Source organism: Echiichthys vipera (genome assembly GCF_963691815.1).
Source record: "Echiichthys vipera genome assembly, chromosome: 14".
Lineage (NCBI taxonomy): Eukaryota > Metazoa > Chordata > Actinopteri > Perciformes > Trachinidae > Echiichthys > Echiichthys vipera.
In genome coordinates, this window is record NC_139839.1 from 20318057 (window position 1) to 20342938 (window position 24882).

General features: G+C 39.4%; 1 protein-coding gene across 1 annotated transcript in view; it reads left to right on the top strand.

Annotated features, from left to right (window-relative positions):
- Nucleotides 1-12129: 12129 nt before the first annotated feature.
- nlgn2b (neuroligin 2b) overlaps nt 12130-24882 on the top strand; it is a gene marked incomplete at both ends in the record, with an annotated part of 39032 nt that continues 26279 nt past the window's right edge. Inside the window, 2 exons of the mRNA XM_083927065.1 lie at nt 12130-12646; nt 21692-21745. Coding sequence (XP_083783191.1) covers nt 12130-12646; nt 21692-21745 — 571 coding nt within the window. The remainder of the gene's footprint in view (nt 12647-21691; nt 21746-24882) is intronic.

Genomic DNA, 24882 nt, shown 5'->3' on the forward strand with positions numbered 1-24882 from the left:
GTGTTTTAATTTGACTCCAGCTCATTTTATGTGAAATGAGACTGTGGCAGTGAGTGCTACAGGGATGGGGTTGCTCAGTTCCAGTTGTAGAAGAATGCAGCGGGACATCAATACGAAACATAGAGACAAGTCAACCAAAGAGTTTTTTGGGTCAAACATCGGTCAGACCTCACAAGACCGAGTTGTTAAAGCCCCTGACTCAAACTAGAGGTCAAGGTGACTGGGAAAGTGGCACTTTAAAATGTATATATACATTTTTTTCACATTTCTCAAAGAATTCATGTCATTATTCCTGTGCCGTAGGGGTGAGGTCATTATTATCCTTAATATTATGTCCCCTGCATATGCTATACATTTCTCTCATCTTCACAAATGATCAGTGTGTTGAAGCTTTAAGAAATGGGATTACACGATGACCTGTAACTTGACATTCAGAAAATCATTTAACCACCCATATCACCCCTGCTGCCTGCACCTGCCTGTTTTAGCTCTTCTGACATTGGCCTTGCCATCCTCTACTAGGATTGGGCGGGTGTAAACATTTTAAAATCGGTTTGATTTTACAGGAAGCCAAATATCGGATTGCAGTGGTATACCAACTTTTTTGTGTCACACTTGACACAGCAGCCGCTCCAAAGAGAAACATAATGACACTCAGAGAGCCCATAAATGAGAGTGTAGTATTCACAGTCAACATGGTGGTGGTAATGCACCTCTACGATGGATTGCCAACAGAGTGAAGCTGCACGTTTTACTGTTTTCAGACTTTCCTCTTTTGTCAGCCTCCAATCCAAAATGATCCCAATTTGTTTTTGAGACTAACTCTGCCATGTCTCATCACGCCACCCAAAAAACATACAAACTCTCTAGTAAAGAAACACAATATGTGCTGTGTGTTTTGCCCCCCTGCGGTAATTTTCTCAACAGTGAATTTGGGATATTTGTCTCCAGGCATTATATTATTATTATTAGTGATTTGTAAAGTAGCCGATCTCGATATCTTCTTATGCCATTTTATTTCACTAGTTTACTATCAAGATGTCGTCCGCTAAAAAGTAGAGAGATCTGCTTATCAGTTAGATGGGGCTGTCACAGACGGTAATGAATTAGTCAGACTTGCACATTGCCAGCGAAATGTTCATCCACACACGTCAAGTACATGAGACACACATTTACGGTGTAATACTGAGGAGCCCTCAGAAAGATATGGTACTTTCTTTTAAGTAGGGTATTGTCAACCAATGCACCCAGTGTATCTGCTTCAAACTAGAGGCTAAAGCATGATGTAACCTGTGCGGTAATGTGGGGCTCTGTCTTGCTGTCATCACTTATCGAAGGTCAAATTTAAAGTAGGCCAAAGCGATGTCAAGCCTGTGGCTACATTCAGACTTTTTGTTTCCTGTCAGCCTGGGGTCCTCAGGCTCTTTTCTCTCTTTCTCAGTCTTGAGTCAAGAATAAAGCTGATTGCACCCCTCTAGACATGCTTTTATGTATTGTTTTCATCTTTGCAACAACTTTTTTTGTTGTTTCCTCTATTTTATTTTTCTTTATTATGATTATTATTATGATTATTATTATTATTATTATTATTATATATTATTATTATTGGCATTTTTACATGAAAGAGTATATCAGTGAGACTGGGAAAACGTAAACATGGCTAAGCTGCCTTCTCCATTTAACTTAGTGGGCAATTCCATTCTTAAATTAGCTTTAAGCTTGAGGCAAAGCAGCTGTCAGACTGCTCCCTCAAACTGTGTGTATCGCCCACAGACACCTATACACACGCTAACACAGCTAGCATTTCACCTAGATCATCGCTAATTAGTGTCACCAGATTGTGCACACTACTTGGTTTCAGCATGACACACTCTCCCACTCACAACTACCAAACACACTTAAGAAAAGACATAACTAAAAAGTAACAGCCGCCTAAAGGCAGCAATGCTCATGTATACCAAATTTTTAAGAGTGTGTGGTCAGTGGCTTCCATGTGATCTACAGGTGTTAAGTAGAGAGAGCAGTGGTGACCAACAGCAACATATTGATTTTCTGGTCCAGCAGTGACAGAGGGCTTTTTGTCTAACATCTCCTATCGTCTCCTACTGCCTGCTGCTTTATGACCCCTGCTGCTACTGCTGCTGCTTTTGTAACCTGCATTGATGCTTCATTAAGGTCCCTTTAATTGACTTCTACTTGATTATTTGTGAAGTTCTTTTCATCCTAACTTGTGTTTTCATGTTGTTAATTATCGGGGTGAATCCATGCAGCAGTGCAGTGAAGGAATATAACATCATTTAAGTTGTTCTGTGTTTTAAATTGAGCTTGAGGCCTCTGCTGCTCAGTCAGGATGTGTCCAGCAGGCCTTTGTCCAATTTTGAATGAGATGTTTGCGTGCGTGTCTTAGGTTAATTGGAATTATAATAAGTGTAAAGTGATATTTCCTTATTTTTTTCTTTCAGTGTGATGAGGATGAGGAAAGTGGCAGATGGAGCAGCCATGGCACAGTATCTGATTGAGCTGCTCTTTGAGTCTAGAGGGCTTATGGTAAATAGAATAAATTGTGGGATGAAGCTCACGGCCTTCACCAGCACTAACAACTTGATGGTTCTCCACAATTATGGGGTCACCATCAAATTAACACTGAGTCCATGTCCTCCATACTCTGTATAAACAGAGGATGAAGGACAATATTGTAAAGTACAGTTATAATCATATGAAGTTGTAATTACAGACAGATACTTACCAAACAAGTAAAATGTCTATATTTGCTTACAAGTATATTATAGTGTGTAATAAACCCTTTATTAAATGTTTGTGTGCTATTTATGAATGGAAAATTGGGGGACTTGAAGTAAAATATTACCAAATAAACCTCTATTTGTATATTGCTGTCTAAACATGCTGAATGCTCTAGCTGTGTCGGAGCCCTGCATGTCCCTCATCCTCTGCATTATTGTGCTTCCTAAAGGCCATCAAAATTGTTTACATCATATGACAGATACAACATTTATAAAGTACTCAATTTAGCTTCTATTTGTCATTATTCTTAGTAATACGAATATGAAGAAAACAGTAGAAAAGTAACTGCTGCTGTGTCCTAAGGAGAGAAGAGAGAGATATTTCAGTTAGCCTGCACTTTAATACACTTTATGTATTATTATTGGTATATAAAATTTGAATGGTTACCCTGTAAAGTCAGATGGATTTTGATTGGCTGCCAGTGTTTCTGTCATTCATCAAACTGCTCTGAAAGTGTTCCCAACCATATCGTTTTCCACTGTTCTAATTGCGATGTGGACTCTGCTATCCACTGGAGTTAGAACGATTTTTTAAACTATAGTTACAGTCATAGTTCATGGTGTGGACGCCCTTTAAGTGTGCTCAGCTTATTTCATGGTGGCTCATTCATTTTTGAGGATGATGGGGACGAAGAACATACATTCCAAATTTAGCGGAAATGTTGCCAAAGGTTTGTGATGCACTGCTGGTCAAATGAAAGGGTTAGCCTAGTGGCCTAGTGTTTACTTTTTTTTAGTACCACTAGGCAGAAGTCATGGCGATCATCAGAAATCATCCAAGTACTGTAATAGTATGGCTATGTTATATATCAAATTCATTCAAATTGCTGTTCACATGGTGCAAAACTGATATTACAGTGTGCACAAAAAGGTAATTTTCAGTCAAAAAGTAACAGCTGGCTACATTAGCTGCCTTGAGTCACAACAGTCCTGTAAACTGATGTGAATACAACACTGTATAATGGGACTGCCCTGACTCCTGGTGTCTCCTGACTCCAGATGGCTAGCTTGCTCTGGCTGTCACCTACAGTAGTAAATTTAACAGTTGCATCAGTCGACTGAACATTATGTGATTTTACCTTGTTCAGTCTGTCCTGACCTGGTGGCTAGCTAATGTAAGCTATCCAGCTGTCTGAAGATACCAGGCTGATGTCTGGTCAAGAAACACAAAAGAATCAGTGTGCAGACTTTATCTGTGCAGAAACTGATTATTAAAGTGGATGCCTGTGCTCTGTTTAGCTGAAGCATCTGGCACTGACCGTCCATAGCTGCACTGGATCATTTTTGAATATGCATAACAATGACAGCCTTGCAGATGGTGCAGGTATTTTATCGTTCTTGCTCAACTGTATTGCACATTAGGTCCTAAAAATAAAAATGTTCAATCTTGTTTTTGCTATATCCCTAGCCAAAGTTTGTCTTGCAACAACAAGTATAGATGGACTTTATAAATATCAAAGAAATATATATTCCCCGTTTCCTCCCAGCACCTCATTATGACTGGATTAGGCTCAAAGTTCTTATGCGCTTGCCTCTTTAATATGTTATAGACATACTTATCAGCTACACAGCTTTAATGTAGGGCTGGGCAATAAGGAGAAAATAATAATAAAAAAATAATATTTGTTGACCAAATACATCAATATTGGAACGATATTGTAGGATTGACAATGGGTGCTTTCACAAAATGTTACACAAGGAGATTGTTGATAAATAATCATGATAAGCAAGGTATCATGACGAAGTGGGGAAAGGCAAATAATAGAACTGCCACATATAACAGTATCCAAAATCCAGTCTCATATCACAATATTGATGTTGATATATTGCCTAGCCCTACTTAAATGACAATTTTGAAGTCAGCTGTGGTTTGGTTGAAAGAATATACTACAAAATAAATTTGTAACTTCCCAGAAAGTTTAACGGTGATACCAATTACAATAATCCTAATATGATATAAAGTTCGACCAACATAAAGTCTGCCGAATCTCTGCCTATTCTGTTTTGAAGCCCTCCTTTTGTCTTTGGGGGCTTCAGTTATCACTATGTCACATGTCCAATATTTAAAGACAAAAAAAAGGTTTTTGGGACTTAACTGTTTCCTCTAATTAAAATATGCTTTTAAATCAGTTGGGCACTTAGTGATGTCATTTTTACTAAATTAATTATTTGGAAGTTGTGACCTAAAATTAACTGATGACTGCACAGAGTGATTTTTATTTGAGTTGACTGTTTGGGTCTCAAAGCAAATGAATTACTTATGATACTAAATGACAAGAATAGGCTGAAACTGTCCTATCAGTACTACGTTTTAAAATGAGCTAATTTCCCCGACACTGTAAAACTGTCAAGTCTTTTGTATCCACCCTGTTGCCTCAGTATCATGGGGGCATCAGAGGAACTGACTTTCCTAGTGGTGGCTTCTGAGTACCTACCAAATTATTTCTGCAGCCATTTCTTACCTCATCTCCTCTATCACCCAGTTCACCCTGGCAGTCTTTACATTGGGGTGGATTCTGGAATGCTTCAATGTCTACTGTGAAAAGAGGATGAGGTCGTGTGGCTAAGCCTACATATGCAGCCTGACAAGTCTAATCTTAGCTCCAGTTCTCTTAGCCCCTTCATCAACACATATTCATCTTACCTGACAATAAGAGATTTAAGGGGACATTAAGGCTTCCAATCCACACTTGTACAGAAATCTATTTATCACATGAAATACACTTTTGAAACATGTACAGTTAAGTCATAGCTTATTATTTTGTACAACCCCAATTCCAATGAAGTTAGGACGATGTGTAGAACGTAAATAAAAATAGAATATTACGATTTGCAAATCCTTTTCAACCTACAGTATGTTCAATTGAATACACTACAAAGACAATATATTTAATGTTCAAAATGATAAATCTTATTGGGTTTTTTTGCAAATATTCACTCATTATGAATGATACCTGAAACACATTCCAAAAAAGCTGGGAAAGGGGCATGTTTATCACTGTGTTACATCACCTTTCCTCTTAACAACTGTCAATAAGTGGGAACTGAGGACACTAATTGCTGAAGCTTTGTAGGTGAAATTCTTTCCCATTCTTGCTTGATGTACTACCTCAGTTGCTCAACAGTCCAGGGTCTCAGTCTGAAAATTAAATATATTGTCTGTGTCGTGTATTTAATTGAATATATGTTGAAAAGGATTTGCAAATTCTTGTATTATGTTTTTATTTACGTTTTACAATATGTCCCAACTTCCTTGGTATTGGGGTTGTACATGCCTACTTTATTTCTAGTCACATGATACCCTGCAGGAATTATGAACATGATATTTAACGTACGCATGAGAGTGGTATCACTTTTCTCATCTAACTCTCTTCAAGAAAGTGAAAAAAAGATATTAACTTTTACTTGACTATATATCTGTCTTCTACTATCAAGTAATGGAAGTGCAGCCTGAAGTATAGCCTTGAAAAGTTCTGACAACGTTAGTTTGGCATATGTGATGTGTGATGTGAAGCTCTGACTTTGAGATAGACAAGGTTTTGTTTCGAACCCTTTAATGTACATTTTGCTGAAGTAACAATGGTAAAGGCTAAACATAGTAAGCTATCAGTACAGCAATATAAAAGTGACTTGTTAATGTTAGTTTACAACAAAATGCAAAATTGCATGTTCTGTCATTAGCCAGCGTTAACACTCATAAGCTACTGCTCCTATCAGATAAGTGTGTTGTATAAAAATCCCTTAGTGTGTTGAATTGTGGCAGAATGTTTTTTACTGCATATGAATTCAACTTTTCACTGTTGGCGGCAAAGAAAACAATTATTTAGCTAAATATACTATTCAAGGCCACTTCTTCAGGTCATTTTCTCATCCCTTAACAATGGAAGCCAGAGGTAAAATCTGATTATTCTGTTTATAATGGGACAGGCCGTGTTTCCCCAGAATCTCTAAGAAAAGACACAAAGACACCTGAATGACAATAATATTGTCTCCCATCTAATATCAGTACAGGATTACTGTATCTAAACATGGTTACAGGAGAATACAATATACAGCCATCAGAGCTTTGTTTTTTTAAATAATCCCATTTTCTTAGCACAGTGATAGTAGATAGCAGATGAGCAGGTTTAGTCAAAAACGCAATACTCTGTTTATTGCTCACTTAGCCGCTTGTCGTCCACAGGTGTTAACTAGCAGGAGCGCAGCTTGACAGCTGAAGTAATGCATGTAGTTTTAACACTCAGCTGAGTGTGGAAACAAAGCCATATAAAATCCCAAGGAAAGCATTTTCCCCAACACCACCATTCTGTGAAAGTTTTCACAAGCCAATCTGACCATTCCTTTTTAAACATGCCCATAAAACTGTCCCACTGGCAGAGACATTGCCTTCTCAAATAGCTTCAGCTGACTGCACTACCTATTATATAACAACAGCTTTAAACAGCCTTGTGATTTGTGTGTCGTTTTAACCCATTTTATGCGTGAAGATGCACACTCAACACCGTTTCAGCTCACAGATGGTTGACATGAACAGATGTCAGGGATGTTCGGGTACTACCATTTGCAAGTCACATGTAAGAGGTTGAGAACAGACCAATTTGTGCTTACCGTACAAACCGAGTCTCTACTCACATGCTACATATGATGCCTCGCATTTTACGCATGTGTGTGGGTACGTCATTGCTCTTGCATGCAGGGAGGCGAGCATTACAGAGAACAATCTGCCCGGCTACAGACACTTGAACCTCACCTATGCTGCCTCAGTTAGTAAGGACATACTACTGTGTGCATCCCTGGAACAACTATGCATATTAAAGGCGCTCTGACCTTGGACTGCTATACAGTATGTTCAGTCCAATTTACTGACCAGAATAGGAGCACAGATGGCGGTTTTAAAATAAAATGAGCATGTAACTATAGCAAATGTAAGCAGTGAGCAATGACTGTCAGCTCTGTTATGTCATTTTAAACATCAGGTTTCATGCAGTATTCTGTATAGTGTGTCTTGCCAAATCAAATCAACGTTTATTTGTCACACACAAGCATACACAGTGCAACATTCTGTAAAATAGTTTTTATGCCAGCCCCAGAAACGGCGGTGCGATTAAATCACCTTCATCACCTCCGGTGTGAGTGCACGGTTACGGCCAAGTATGAAAAAAGAAAAAAAATGATGGACCCGGGGGAGGGGGGTAATATTTTGAGAGAAAAGTCACAGATTTATGACACTTAAAGTGGCAAATCTACGAGAAAATAAAGTTGCAGATTTATAATATTAAAAGTAGCAAATCTATGAGAAAAAAAGCTGTAGTTTTATGAGCTTTAAAGTAGCAAATCTACAAGAAAAAGTTGCAGATTTATGAGATTCAAAGTCGGAAAAATAGTGTTTTATTTTACACTCCCTGTTGAACTATATCGCTTCAGGATCAACACGGACACTGCTGCATGCCGCGTCGAGAAAGAATGAAGAAAGCTACTAGGTCCGATGACCTCATGTATAATACGTCACGTTTGGTGGAGACAGGGGCTGGTTTGTTTCAGCCAGCAGCTTCTTTATAGCACTTGGCCAAAGATTTGTAGCAACGTAAGAAAAACAGTAAGAATAGATACAGACAACTTTCATCTTAACTTGTTTCAATATTTTGCTCTTTGCAGAGTAGCGCACTGTGTGTAAAACAGTGGAGAGGAGACTGCATTGTGGCGCTTATAACGTTATACAATAAAAAAACCTTAACGCCACTATTATTTTTGATGCACGATTAATGCTGATAGTGAAGTGAGTCGCAGCACACACCAGACGGCCTGGTTATAACGTGACATGTTTAACTTATGTCTGTTAAACAGGTGTATTGATAAGGTATTGGTGCAGATGTAAGCAAAATAAAAAAGTCGCTTGTAAAAAGCAAATACTTTAAAGGCTACTACTCCTTTCAAACATGCATAACCATGTTCAAAAGCGGAAATTCAATCTGCTCTGTCTACATGCAGTGGGCTGCGGCTCATTTCACTATCAGCATTAATCACGCATCAAAAAAAACAGTGCCCTTTAGGTTTTATTTCACTCATTACATTATAACAACACAATGCAGTCTCTCATCCACTGCTGTATTATACATGATGTCATCAGACCTTGTAGCATTCTTCATTCTTTCTAAATTTCAAGACACAGAATTTTTCAGAGTTTGCTGCAGACAAAGTAGCCTGCACAGCATGCAGCAGTGTCTGTTGATCCTGAAGCGATGTAGTTCAACAGGGAGTGTAAAATAAAACACTGGAGTTACTTTTAATCTCATATATCTGCAACTTTTTCCCGAATATTCCCCCCCTCACCCGGGTCCAGATTTTTCTTTTTCATACTTGGCATTAATACGCCAAGTAGTAACAACTATTAAATACAGAACATTAGAATATAATAAAATACTATAGAATAAGTGCAATAAGTATAAGTATTTTACAAAAAATAAAATAATTTACAACAAGAAACAGAATGAGTTCAGACTATTAACATGTTTATTGTATAGTTATTGATATGTGTGTGGTTGCACTTACAGTACTTCAGTCTGCATTGTTAACAGTTTTCCTTTTGAATTTACCAACTTTCAATACGTTCCTGGTATGTAATCTGTAGCAGGAAGATCAATACTGCTCTCATATCTGTCTGCTGAACATGAAGCCACAGCCAGCAGCGTGTTAGCTCATGGCTGGTTCCCACCACTGGATTTTAGGCCGGATTTTTCACACGCCTACGGATTTTGGAGCTCCGCAACAAAAGCTCCAGATCTGGAGGGGAGTCTGTTGGGGAGCTGCAGCCAATGAGAGCGCAAGATAGAGGTTGAGGGTAAACCTGTAATTCTAGGAGGAACTTCACTGTATATGTTGCATTTGCAGCGTTGTTGTTGCACCAGAGAAAACAGGCTTAGAATTATGTAGTAAAGACGTGTGGAGGCTATTGAGTGCCACAGCATGAGATTGGTATTGATCTTCATCATGTTACCCTTGAAAGGTATTAAGCTTATTTCCAAAATGTGGAACTCTAAATGTACTTGGCTAGGTAAGTAAAGTTAAAGCAAAATTGAACATATCTCTTTCTTTTATTTGCTTGTCATGCCAGATACGTCCAGTGACTTTTTCTTCTAAGTCATGCAATCTTACCCCCTCAAAATGAGTACTTTGCTACAACATTGAGAGAGTCATGTACTGTGTATAATTCACATTAATCTTTTTATAAGTTGGATTTTCAGCTTGACTATGTATGCACACTAACTTTCTTGATGAGAAGGGTATCCTCACACATCCTACCTCTGCCTCAGAGTGTGTAGAGTTGTGCCTCGACTTTAATGAAGTGAATATGCTTCCAGACATCTTGCTCCTATTTTGTCCTCATGAAGCCGAGTACTACTCATCACTAACTTTGAACGTTCTGTATTGTTGCACGCCATCTTTCAGCTGTATCTTTGTATGTCATCCCTTGTGTCTGCTGGCTGGTAGTGGAGTGTGGATATTGCAGAGTTGAGGGTGGAGGGACGAGGTGGCATTCAACCAACAGCTAGCACCACATAAAGCCTTTATCACACCTAAACGGCTCCGTCTCCAAAAGCCAGCGTGAGATAAGCACTGCCCATTCATCTGTAATGATGTGGAAGCAAGAACCGACTGAACTGAATTGAGAGGGAAAGGCTAACTCTGACACAGAGGGGTTGGCTGAAAAGGGTGCAGGGCCAGTGAGGTTTGCCTTGTTCACTTCTCACAATGATGTGTTTATTTTTTGTGGTCTCTGTGGATTCAGGCTGATTACAAAATGAGTGTTTTTGCACTTCAAAGTACTGCAATCATCTGCAAGATGAAATGTGAAGCAGGGGCCACATTACACCATGGTCATTGAAAAAGTTTCCCTTTGGACTGCCAATTATGTTTTTGGAAACAGGCAGAATATTCTGAGACACTTAACCCTGCCTTCACATGCTCATTGAAGGCTTCTGTTCTCAAGTAAAAATGGCAAAACCCACAAGTTCAAGTTCATTTTGGAGTTCATGTTCAACTTCTAAATTGTCAACCTGTATTTCCAATATTTCAAACAAGCAAAATTTACGACACAGGCAAAATGTCACCAAGGTAATCTTTGTATCTTTTACTTTTTCCACAGTTTTCCCCCCAGTGTGCCTGGGGTGATGTGATCACAAGTTTACAACTCTAAATGTGTTTGCACCAGACATGCCTTAAGGAGGCATCACACAAGCCGCCTTTGTAGATGTGATGTACCTGGTTATTTGCATATTCAGCGAGGATGAAGAATTTGACAAACGTTGAATTTGCGACAAATGTCAGTTGTGACATGCGCTCTAGACACAACCTCGAAACATGACACTGATCCTACACATGGCCTTTTGGAAATCAAGAGTCTAGCCTGACTGGGCAACAATGAGCCACTTAAATGTGACGATAAAACGCAGCCTACAAATGCCACTAAAACTGTGTTTCAAGATTGATAATCCAGTCAGATAACTACTTTGGCAGAAAGGATAATAATAATAAATAAATAATAAATTAATAAATAGAAAACAGAAAAGCGACATGCCCTTGGTCTCCCCATGGTAGTTGTCTGTTAAATAGCAAAAAGCTAGCTGACATAACAGTTGAAAAACAGGTACATTAACACACTGGCAACAAATACTCTGGAAAGACACAAATGGGTATAATAAATGTCATTCTTTAATTAGATGAAGTCATGGTAATGCCAGGGAATGGAATTACATTTTGGTAAAACAACTTCACCGTGCTTAAATTTTAGCTGGTCAATATTTTAAGGGAAAATTAATTATCATCTAGACCACTAAATCACATGACTGAACATATAACTCCCTGTGTCTGTTATGGTAGACAAAGTAGCAAATTTTAGCCTCAGGGTCATTTAAATGTACTACATCTGCAATCAAGTGTCATTATCCCTCCTTCTTTGAGCTAACAGATACTTCATTTTAAGTAATATCATCCTAGCCTTATTGTCCTCTTGAGCCTTTTAAAACACCCCGACAGGTCTTAAAGAGCACACCTATTCACACACACTGACTCAAACCTATAACCTGTCTATGTCTTCCAGGTGTAACCTGCTTCCGGACTGCAGCTTTGAACACATCAGGAGTTCCAAAGAGGAAGACGGATGAGACCTAGCAGTCCACCTGAGGATGCTACCTGTACCTCCACCTCAACATGTCACCCTAGGAAAACTGCTAACGTGTCCCCCTCCACAAATCCTCTTTTTTCCTTTGTTATATCCCATAACCCACTGAATCTGTGAACCCGCTCTACACCCAGCTGAAGTCCTACTGATATGACAAAAATAACTTTTATTTTGGACATGTTGTTTTTTCCTCTCAATGCTGCCAGCCACCAAGGCTATGGTGGGAAGCGTCATTATACTTCTCAGCAGGTTGCTAATCACTGTCTGCTGTGGCTCTTGGGACTAGTGCTACACCTCAGCCTTTCCTCATGTCAGCGGGTTGATCTGAAACACCCCATAGTGTCCACTGGCTATGGAAAGATACGTGGTATCAGAAAGGAGCTCAACAATGAGATCTTAGGCCCTGTGGAACAGTTCTTAGGTGTGCCATATGCCACCGCGCCTGTCGGTGAGCGCCGCTTCCAGCCTCCTGAAGCTCCAGGCTCCTGGCAAGAGATCCGCAATGCCACCCAGTTTGCACCAGTGTGTCCCCAGAATGTACATGGGGTTTTGCCTGAGATCATGCTACCAGTGTGGTTCACAGACAACCTGGATGCTGCAGCGACCTATGTCCAGAACCAGAGTGAAGACTGCCTTTATCTCAACATCTATATACCTACTGAAGATGGTGAGTAAGACAAATCTCTCATGCTACATATAGAAGGAGATGAAGTTAGTCTTGTCTTGTTAAAGTGCATTTAGAATGGGTCAGAGGGCTGTTTCAGAGTGTACTAACAGATTGTACTTTTCTTATCATTTTCAAATTTCATATTTGTGTCAGAGCTCCAGGACTCCCTGGAATACTGTCATTCTGATCAGTTAGCCAGGATTATATTCAGTGGAAGAAGAGCTCTTAACATGAGCCAAAAGACCTAGGAGATTACCAAATATATTCTCTGATAATCTCCTGGTCTTGTATTAATGTCACTCTCAATTAGTATTGGTTTGACAATTACTATTAGTCTAATTGCTTTCTTGATGTCCTGCAACATAGTCACGAGTGCAATCTTTCTTGTGCTAATACTCTGCTAAGCAATTAGATGCACTTTACTTTTATTTCTCATATTTAATTCATTTTAACATTTTATCAAATATTTAAATAAAATCATACAGAAATGCCTTCTGTACCAATTAGCAACATGGCATGCTTTGTTTTAGCTTGACTAACAATAATTTGCTTAAACCATGCATGAACATAAGATCTTTATAGTACTAATTGTGTTAGCTCTCTAACCTTTTGCATGAGCAATGTATGCCACATGTCTTTGAGAGACAAAGTGAACTACTGATGTATCGAACAGTGACTCACAGACACCATTAACATTGTATTTCAACCGGTAGAAGAGGGAAAACCTTAATGCAGGCATTGTTGTCTAGATATCCCTAAAGTAACTATCTAGCATTACCACTAACACCACTAGTGTTTAGGCTAGGGTGTAACAGCTAGGTTAAAAGAGATAACGCAAATACCATTTAATACACTGCCAAAGACAACCTTGTTTCCTGTTTTCTGTTAGTTTCTTGTGTTCTTAAATCTATAAAAGTGTAATCATATTGCTTCATTTTATTATCGTCAGGGTTGTTAAGTCCCAACAGTAAAGCTAGCATTACCCACGCTAACACCAGTACCATGTTTAGGCTAGGAAAGGTGTCATAGCTTAAAAGAAAATTGGCCTATAGCAAATATAATACATTGCCAAAGAACCATTTTTCTTATATTCTGCTAATTTCCTGTTAATCAAATTTGTCAAAGTGTATCACATGACATTTTACTCTAATACAGTCAGCGTAGTCTAGAAAGCACATAGTTACTAGGGGGTGATCCCTATGTTCACCGGTTGCATAAGTCTATGCCTTCGCTGATTTAATTGGGCACTTTGGTAGGGTTAGAGGTTACGGTTAGGGTCAGGGTCAGGGGGTACTGTTACTGTTGTAAGTGTCTACATAGGCCTTTTTGCCATGGAATTCTGCACTGATCTCATAAAAAATAACAAATCAGGGAACATAAGACCCGGGAACATAGGTACGCTCACGTAACTAGCTAGCATTGCCATTGCTAACATAACTGCAACAGAGTTGAGTTGACGTTGTTGTTGACAGGCTACTTTGTGCTGCAGTTGTTGACATTCTTGACTGAAATGGTCAATGAGTAAGCAGAAGAGAACAAAAACTGTTTCATCTGTTTTCTACTTTTCAGTAGCTTTGCTAGCTTGTCCATTTCTACTGTAAGACGGTTAAAACATCAAAGACTTGCATAACATAACCATCCTTGAAAAACGTGTTTAAACGTTCTATAGAGAAGAGAAAAATGTGGTAAATATTATACATCAATGTACCACATTTCTTTCTTCTTTCACCTCTATTTAGTTTTGACAAGCCAATAACTTAGACTGTAGCTTAATTTGATTTAATTTAATCAAAGCAAAACGTTACAAATTTAAATGCAACATGACAGAAAAACCTGAAGAGACTCTTGTTGAAACATCCCTCCATTCCTACATTTAATAACCCCTGAAATGTAAATTTTCAACTTCTATATTTCAGTTCTATACAAAATGTCCCCTTAAATTATGTGGGTCTGTCATAGACTACAAAAGAAAGCACACTAACTCTATTCAAAATGAGAGAATTTCAGATAATCAAGAGAAGACAGTTCAATACTAAAGGAGAAAAAAACAAATTTTCTATAATCAGGTCCTACCAAAACATATCAATTGAGACAGTTATAAAAAGCACAGACAGTGTGTGTGGTCTGATAACATAACAGCTTCTACAGCCAATGGTGGTCAGTTGACAGTAAACATGAAAGCAGATTAGCTCATTAACTGTCATGCTAACTTGGCTTCCCCGTCAGTCATGTGAACCTCACCTGACCAGTTGCGGTCCATTAGAGAGCATATGAAAAAGTCACAGTACTTTTGTCAACAAGAAAGCTGGACTAACCCGCACTTTTATAATTTCATTTAGCTGAAGGACTACATTCACATTGACATAGATTGCATTACTGTTAAATACTTAATGTTGTTAAAAATAATTGTGTCAATATGTAGATGCCAGTTTCATGTTTTGACTGAAATTAAGTGTTTTACTTAATCTTCAGGTTTGTATTGCATGGCTGCTGTACTGTGGGTACTGTGGTTGGGCTTGGAATGCTGGTGTAGCAGCTAGGTTAGGAGAAAATATAACAAATACAGTGCATTGCCAAAGGCAACCTCATTAAGGCCTCCTGGAGTAAAAATTAACCAAAAACTGAAGCTCTCTAGGCAAAACAGCAGGCTGCAGTGGAATGTTGACACAGACTTAACTTCTGAATAAACGCAACAGAATGTCACACTGTGGTAGCCTATGTGATCAGACTTGTCACAGTTCTTTTTAGGCAGTGTGAGAGTCCTGTACAGTAATCATCCTGTGTCTATGACTGCAAGGGTAAAAATTGTTTCCTGCAACAAGCTCCGGCACAAAGCTCAGTCCCTCCGTCTCTTCTTTCTCTCTTACCCGTGAAATGAAGCTGCCTTCAAGTGCAGTCGGAAATGTCGAAATCATAAAAATGATCTTACGTAAAACAAAAGCCTAATTGAAATATAAAGTCTACCTGTGCTGCATTAGGGGGTTAAAGAACACAACAGGGCGTCACACAAACAGGCAAGAAGTGACACTGCGGATCTACCTGAGTGTGTGAATGCAGCCTAACTCCAGGTTTAGTCTAGAGTGGTGCACAGCATTGTTGTAGTTTAACACTAAAGCTGAAACCATAACCTACTTAGCTAGATTGTGTCAGTGTTGCAGATTATCTTTTTTGTTGATGAATGCTCTATGGCTCAACAAAAAGATGGAAACAGATTAATAGCTAGTGGAAAATATGGAGCACAGTATTACTGCAGTATAAATTGTGATCAGAGCATCAGAGATGCTGTGAAGAAGACATGAGCAACAGGGATTGAAAAATAGTTGATTGTCAAGTCATTTTAACGACTTTTACCATAGGAAAGTATACATCAAGGGTAGAATGAGATCTCTTCAATTACAGTGGGTATGGTGTACACTTAACGTCACATACTCACCGAGAGATTCATGTAGAGTCTCCTGTGGTATTCACAGGGGACAAGGTGTGCGAATGAGTGAGACTGATTTAACATGTAGCCCTGTCTGCTTGTCAGAATCTGTCACATATTGTCAGGGGTCACTGCTTACACAAGGCTGACGCTGTCCCGAAGGATATGCTTTGCCCTGTGTGTGAGAGAGAAATAGAGACACACCTCATTTTGCATGTAACTGCTGGAACAAGCTTGCAAATAGTTAACATGATGTTAGACTTGTTATTATAAAGTTTCAGCTTTAAATCCTCTTTAGTATCTACCTATTACATTTAATTTTCTTGACTAAATAAATTAAAAAGTTTAAGTTAGGAGGTCTGTTTTATATTCATTAATTTATTGTTTTAGTTTTATTATTAATAATAAACCACCACGGCGCACCAACATGGGTTTTCTTTTGTTTCTAAAATGTTTCTGGGTGATGAGAGTGCTGAGGAAAACTTGATCAAAGATGGTCACTCTGTCTGCATAATATTCAGAAAGAAAATCGCTGCAAAAGCTGTTATCATTTTAATGTTTATACAATTTTATTTTTGGTTTTCAATATAAAACGTGTGTGTGTGTGTGTGTGTGTGTGTGTGTGTGTGTGTGTGTGTGTGTGTGTGTGTGTGTGTGTGTGTGTGTGTGTGTGTGTGTGTGTCAGTACAATTGAAAATGTTGAGCACATTTTACCAATACCGCGATAATACTGATAACTGTGATCATTATGGTCACTATAACCTGGGTATGAAAATTTTATACAGTTGCATCACTATTCAGGAGATGCAGGTGACCATTTCCTCAATATATCTTGAAGAGTCTTCACAGCACCCGTCCTGATGGTATAAAACATGCCCTCTCCCATCTTTGTTCAAATTATTTGACAGCATTATATTTTTCAATGCCACACTAACAACATATCTCTAGGGATAGCCATTTCCAGACTTTTTCTCCTACTGTAGGATGGATGATGCCATGAATTATGTTTTGACTGATCCATTATTTTGGTTTATGGCCAAATACAATACAAACCTAATAATATCCCCATCAGTGTTGGTTGTAGCTACTTCATGTTTGACGCTAAGTAGCGATCGTCAGAAAATAAAAAGTAAAAATACAAATGCTAAATTAAGATGGTTAACATGGTAGCTTAAAAATGATACCTTCTGAATGTTAGCATTGTCAGTGAGAGCATGGGGAGCTTACTTATGTTCCCCGGGTCCTATGTGTGCTGGAAATTAGTGTATGCTTTCCTGGTGAGAAATAAAGGTATACAGTCGACTGAGATTTATGTAATTTAATATGGAACAAGTTCAGTCCACAATTATACAGGCCAACATATGGGCTGACAATCAAACAAACAGAGTCAAGCAATACTATTCAGCTGAGTAGGGTCAGACCAAGCTGGTTTCAGAGTCTGACAAAGTTTTGAGGTTCAGCAGGCCCTTTAATACACAGATTTCCATGTGCAGAAGACATCGGTTCATTTAGGGAGATTCCTAAATTCACTTGTGACAAACATGTTTAAAGAACAAGGACAGTAATGACTCAGCAAAAACAGTTTAAGGCAACATGTTCAGAAAACAGAGGAGCAAGGCTATGAATATTAAAAAAAAAACTATCACACTATGTTAACCGCTTTTTATGTGACTGGGGAACATAGGACCCTTTTTTAAGAAAAACGTCAGATGTTCCTCGCTTTTCCCAAAAAAGGTCCTATGTTCCTTCCTCGCTTTTTACAGAAAGGGTCCTATGTTCCCCGGTCTGCTATTTTATCCACAAGTAGTGCCGAATTCCCCGTCAAACAGGCCCTAACCGTAACTCCAAACCCTAACAAAATGCTGAATTAAATCATCGTAGGCTTATATGAACGGAGAACATAGGACCTGGGGAACATATGAATGATCCCAGAGCATGTTAGCATGCTGATGTTAGCATTTAGCTCAAAGCACTACTACAGCTTCAAAGAGTTGCTTGTGTGGCTATAGACTCTTTAGTAGTGTTTAAGATAGACTAAGCTGTTTAGCTAGTATGTTAGCTTGCTAACTTGGCACCAGTTAATGATGATCAACAGAGGATGTCAGTTCTGTATTGTGCTGTGTTTGGCAGTGAGCAGTTGCATAGTGAATGTAGGTGGGCCAAAATAATTTGGCAGCACAAACTCATACTGCCATGCCTGCCATCAAAATGCCCCATCTGGCCTGCACAACTTTTTGACACATCTCCATAGTACAACATTATATTATCTTCCCATTCTACCTTATTAAGTTGTGCCCCTTTCTGATATATCCGTTTCAGACCAAGAAATATTCTCACTGAACATGTTCTCTAAATGTATTATTTGGCCAAAGAAAATTCACAGTTCTCTTTTCTTTCTGCATCTGTTCACCCCTCCTGCTCTCTTCTCCCTGAAATCATCCCTGCCTCTTCTCCTCTCTCCTCTCCTCTCCCCTCTCCTCTGTCTTTATGCAGATGGCAGTAGAAGGGGTCACTGTTCTGAATGCAAATGAGCCTCTTGCCCTTCCCAACTAGGCCACTATGCCCGCTACTTCTTCAAATCAAATTAAATTCAAATAACACCTCAGAATAATGTAAATAACACACAGTTCTTGTGGATTGCACACTGAGCTTTACACTCTCCCTTTGTCTCTCTCTTGCTCCCTAGGGCTTTTTACAGTGTTGCGTTGTACCCTAACACTCCTGTGTAGCCAGGATGCTCATTGCATTCCTGTTTCCTCAAGACACTGCTCAGCCAAGGGCCCGAGATCTTTCATTTTTATTGCCGCTAGAGCAGCCATTTACCGTGCTCTTTATTAAAAACCATATTTCAGGAGGCAGGACAGTGGAGGCTACGATGGAGCTGGAGACTGGGGGCACAGTAGAAGAGATGGAAAGCAGAAGGATAGCACTGCATGTGCTGGGAGCTGCTGCCTGGATGCAGGGGGGTTGAACCGAAGCTGTGTCTGACACCTTGTCAAGCAGACAGGCCACCGTAGACATGACATACTGCAGCTTCATCCCGTTTACTGCTCTGAGGAAATGGAGAGGGACAGGAGACAGCTTGCGCTCTGGCCACTAGCTCACTGAACCGAATAGAAATGCTGTTGACTGGGAGATGGAGCTGCATTAGGTCAAACAGCACTGGGACAACCCAAGCCAAATGCTGCTGCATAGGCCAATGCATTTCAGTGACCAGTGGCCCATTACATCATGTGACAGTCAACCTACCGGCAGGCTTCTCTACTGAGGCAGAAGCGAAAGAGGATTTTTTTTTTTTTAATGTGTGTGTCTTTCCCTTTGGCTATATCCTACTCTTTGTCTTGTCTAATCCATTCTAGTATTTCTTCATAAGTCTGAAGTTTGTTGTCAGAAGTTAAGACCTAGATACTGCCATGAGCCTTTCTTTCAATGCAAATCACCCAAATAAAACATGATTTAGGCAACAATAGCATGCATGCTATCTATTTATGTAGAAGAATGCCAGCAGTAGGATATCCACAAAATAACTTTTATTCAGTGGAATGGAAATATAACTGACAAAAAAACCTGATAATTGATCATTTGTTTCATATCGTTTATGTTTTTGTTAGCCATGCTAGCTTGGCTCTTGGGATGGCAATGTCAGTTGGTTGGTGAATTATCAAAACATAGATGAATATGGCTAACATTACTGTAAACCCGCTAAACATTAGTATGTTGGCATTGTTATTGTGTTGTTAGCAATAAACTCAATCCACAGCTGTGTCTAATCACATCCTTACAGAACCACTAGCATGGCTATAGACTCATAGTTTTAGACTATTGATTTGGCAAAACAAGACTTTATCTTGGGTAACTGTGATGGGCAATTCCGCTATTTTATCAATCAATGCAATCAATCAACGGTTTATTGAATAATGAAACACACATACAAGTAGTTCTTCATTGTCTGTGAGGTGCCCTTGTGAAGTCTTAAGGTCTGATGGTTCGTTACAAAGTTCGACTCTCTGTCAGGTTAGCTCTTTATTAGGCATCAGAGAACAAATGAAATCAGAGAGGTCTCCATTAAGCGTTGAGGTGTGGTTTTAGAGTGGTGCTAAGTAGTGAGAAATTGCTGACAAGGCGGAGGACTTATATGCCTTTCTATCCATTACCGGTCTGTCTACCTGTCTGCTCTGTAGCCCAGGACCAACTACTGTACCATCTCCGCCTATGGCAGGAAGTGCTCTTTGGATCAGAGGATGCAGCAAATCTATTCAGCATTGATCCTTTTCCATTTAGACAGAAGATAAACATTTTATATCAGGAAACCACATTCATATAGAGGGATGGGTGAAAATGCAGCATTATAGCGGTTGAGTGCAGTGATGCTCTGTCTCCTTTGTCAATAGAAGCAAAGCACTGTGAAAAGGGTACGTGCCATCACTTCACCGTGAGGTTTCCAGCAGAATGGTAGAAGCAGACATGTCAGCAGCACTTTGGTAGAGTGATAAACCCCTTGGCAACCTAACGTAGAGTATTCTTTAAAATGAAAGACTGCAAAGCCTTCCCACTGGATGGCAGGGAATGTGCTGCTGGGTGGGTACAAGGAGGACAGCAACAGATGATAAGGACACTGTTATCATGCTTTGTGTAGCACATGGATGTTATAATGTGTGTGGTACTGTGTGTCTGTTAATGTGAGTGTGTTTTAATGGCTTTCTCTGAAACGTGTGTATGTAGACAGTGACTGAGGAACGACGCAAAACGCAGCGGTAATTGTGGGCTGATTGAAAGCCCCACTGACAGAAACCAAGAAAAAAACAAATGAATGGGATCCTTATCAGTTAAGACTTACAGAGGTTGATGCACCAGGGCGTTGGTTGGTCACTGTGATAAATGCCTGTTATTGGCTGTGCCCTATGGAGCATTTAACTGCTGTTACCATTAAAGCTTAATGTGGGTCTCCTCTTTGACCTTGGTGAGGGGAATCCTGTCACAAGCCTTCACACGGGGTGTAAATATCTAAAACAGCTTTGCTAATATGATAGGAAATACTCCTATTCCAGACTATATGTCAGCATTTCTCTGTTCACAATGCGCATTCACGGTCATATGTATTCGGGATGAGTGTCGGTGCCTGCCCTTCTTCAGTGTTTTGACAGTCGAGGCTCTGTATCGTGCAGGGACTTTTTGCCTTAGGATTGCAACACCTCCTGAGCTGGAGCAGGATACCAAGAATCTTGGCATTCCTTTGCCTTTTCTGACCGAAAAGAGTGATGGCTTGATTCTGCTCATTGATTTTTCTTTACAAGGCAGCAGTGTCAGGACTGATAGGGAGAAGGGCTGAGGAGAAGTGGCCTCTGGGGTCATTTACAAGGCAGTGCGTGACTGGAGCCTAAGCAGTTAAAAACAGATGAGTTTTGGGGTTATCTTTTGAGGATATAGTGTGTAATCCTTATAATCATTGTGTCTTCAGCCAGTACATAGCCACTGTAAAAGTAACAGACCCTAACATCTTTTGCTATTTTTTTTCCTTTTAGGCTTCTCTTATCTTTCCGTTTTGTTTTTTTCTGCAAATGCAATCTTTTTGAATTTTGTCTTTTCTCTCCCCCTCCCCCCTCCCTTTTTCTGAACCTTAGGTCCGCTCACAAAAAAAAATGATGAATCAACTTTGAACAGACCAAGGGATGAAGGTATTTTAATTGCATTTTTCTTTCCTCTTGCTCTATTTTCCAAGCTCTGTGGGGAATGTTGTGTGTGTATCTGTATTAATAATCACCTTAGACTCATCATTTTATGTGCACATTACATTACTTTTTTGCTAAACTAGCATTGAGAGGGACATACAAACTAGTTGTTCTTCACCCCCCTGTCACAAATGCCGCTTTTTGGGTACTTGAACAAAGCTCATTTACTTTCCTTTCTCGGTTGCTATGAGGTTGATCAACCACACGCTGATGTTCTGACTATCCTGTGTGATGCATCAGTGAAAATCAATATTCAGTCCTTTTTCACCTGTGCTTTTATTCTTGTACCAAACTGCTTTTGAAATGGTCTGCTGAATTATTGCCCTTCAAATGTTATTGGGTTTCCTTTTTAAAAGAAAAACGGGAGGATTTCTGTATATTGCTTCATAATCTGCTATTGCTGTACATTTTCACGTTCACTGCAGTCCAATGGAGATGCTCGCACTCCAAAATCTACGCAGACAGTGTGTGCATCTGTTTCTGTACACGTGCCCAGACATACTGTATGTTACATACCATTATGCACACATCGAGTGCATTACATTTCCACTTGTGTATGCTTTGTGTGTCTACTCGAGCGCGCTGCATGTGCAGATCTTTGCCTGAGTGCATGTGCTCTAATTTGCGCCAATGTGTGTGGCTTTTTTTTTTCTCCTTTTTTTGTATTTTGGGCTCTGTGCTATTTGGGTATTGAATTTTCTCTCTCTTGCATCTCTAATTGCTATGGTTTAAAAAGAGACAGATGTAGCTAATCCAATTGTGTGGTTTCTTAACGGTGAAAACAGAAGGAAGGATTCATACAGGATTGCCTAGGAGAGGAGCAGAATGATAGAATAGAGATGAAAGAAAAGGAAAAGCTGAGCACTGCGAGAGCACAGGGGAGGGCAAGGAGGGAGAGAGAAGGGAAAAAATAGTCATAATGAAGACAAGTGCATGATGAAATGACATTTACAAAGCTTTCAAAGTGAGAGAGATGTAGAGAAAGAGAGATTGAGAGGGTGGATGAGTAGGAGACTGGTAGAGCTTGACATTTATGCCGAAACCTGATGGATTTTGACAGGATCAGGACGGCTTGGGTAGGGCTGACTTCCTCACTTAATTGCTCAGGTATGGATTGGACACAGGTTCCCAAAACATTGTGGGAAAATACTATTATTAGCATCCTGTTTTTGAAAGTTATTTGCAAGAGACTGCATTGCTTGGGTGTGGGTTTGAATGCAAAAAAAAAATGTCAAGTGCTGAGTCAGGCCAAAACTTTTTACGCCCAAATCAATTGAGATTTCCATAAGAGAATGAATGAGAGAGGAGCAGAATAATAGGAAAGCAGAAAGTATGTGGTTTCTATTGGGAGGTAAGACGTTACATTGAGAATAGCAGTGAGGGGGTGTAGATATTGAGGAGGATAGTATCAGGTTAGGTAGAAGGAGAGGAGCGAATAATGTGCCAGTGTTTTGGAGGCAGGCAGAAAAGACAGTGAGCTCCTTGTTGGCCATATAGGTCTTGGATTTGGGCAGAGTGAAAAACTTTCACCCTGCGACCCTGCACCCCTAATCACATTTCTGTTTGGGCTTAGCCCTCTCCAATCATTGTGCTATATCCCTCACTTCAACAAACATCCATCCACAACCGCACAACCCAATCTTTTTTGTTGCATAAAAGTGAATGCCTTGTGCAAATGGTGTCATATCTCCATTTTTTTATTTTCGCCCAAGATCGCCTTGCCAGACAAATACCTGTCTTCTCAACCAAATACCGTGTGTCCTGTTGTTTTTAAAGAGATATATATATATATATATATAAATATATAAACCAGACACATATTCTTCTGACACACCTTACCTGATGAAAGTCTAAAGCCCCAGAAATGTTGTCAGAATAAAGTGATGAAATATAGACTGCTAGAAGTTTTCTTCTTTTACACCACCTGGACATTTTCCGATCCACCTTTCATTAAGGCATTGTAGGTATGCATGAGCTTTTTATCTTTTATTCCAAAATGAATGGATTTTTTTTTTATTTCCATTTAGGTTTTTTTGTTTTTTTTGCTTATTCCTAACCTCTATTGGGCTTAGCAAATGTTTCAGTTAAATTTTTTCAAGGTTTTGGTGCTTCTGACTTCTGAAAGTTTGAGTTTCATAGTTATGCACGTCATACAGTAATGACCTTGATTCTGATTATACTAAATGATTACTTAATCTGGGCATACACTGTAGGATTTGGGTGCATAACTGATCATTTTAGAGTCAGGCCAAATTTCAGCTTCGCCAGGCGTTGTTTGTCACGTAGTGTATAGGGGGGAGCGAGCAGCAATCATGGCCTGTCCAACAGCTCCCAACAGGCCGTTGGACATTCGGATGAATTTTGGGTGATCAGGCTCTCACACAGTTAAAGACGATCTATGAGTCGATTCCCCGCGATCAGTGCCTTTTTTTCGCTTCACCTGCGAGAAGCCACCTTTGCTAGCAATATTCTACCTGCCTTGGAGCTTTCAACTACACTGGAGATTAAAACTAGAGAACAAAGTATTAAGTCTTGATTTATTCTGAAATATTGTTATTTTTTATTGTTCAGAATTTGATCATGTTTTTTAAATGACCAAGGCATTCTGGACCAGTTCTCCTCTGTCCACACAACATGCTCCTCAGCAAAGTCTTGCCTTTTTATTCTTTCTGCTGATGAGAGGTTTGGTCACTGCAGAGTGGGCTTTCAGTCCAAAAGGTCTCAGACAGCGAGACACTGTGGATATTCTATCAAATTCTGAGCAATAAAAAATAACAGTATTTCATAATAAATCAAGTATTAAAAACTTGTCCACAGGGGTAGACAGGCTGTTTAATTTCTATTGTACATGCACAGTGAGCGCTGTGGTCATCGCTTGATGATCAGACCGTACAGGGTGAGCACATAAATCATGAGCTTTGCTTTTTACATCATATTACTTGTACAGTATGAGTTGGAATTAAACAACATTTCCGAAGTCGTACAGTGTATGCCAAGCTTTAGTGTATTCTCAGAGGTAAAGTAACTTAAGTGCATTGGTGCACTATGAAAACCTCAACAAAGCTGTACTGTAGTTGTTCAAT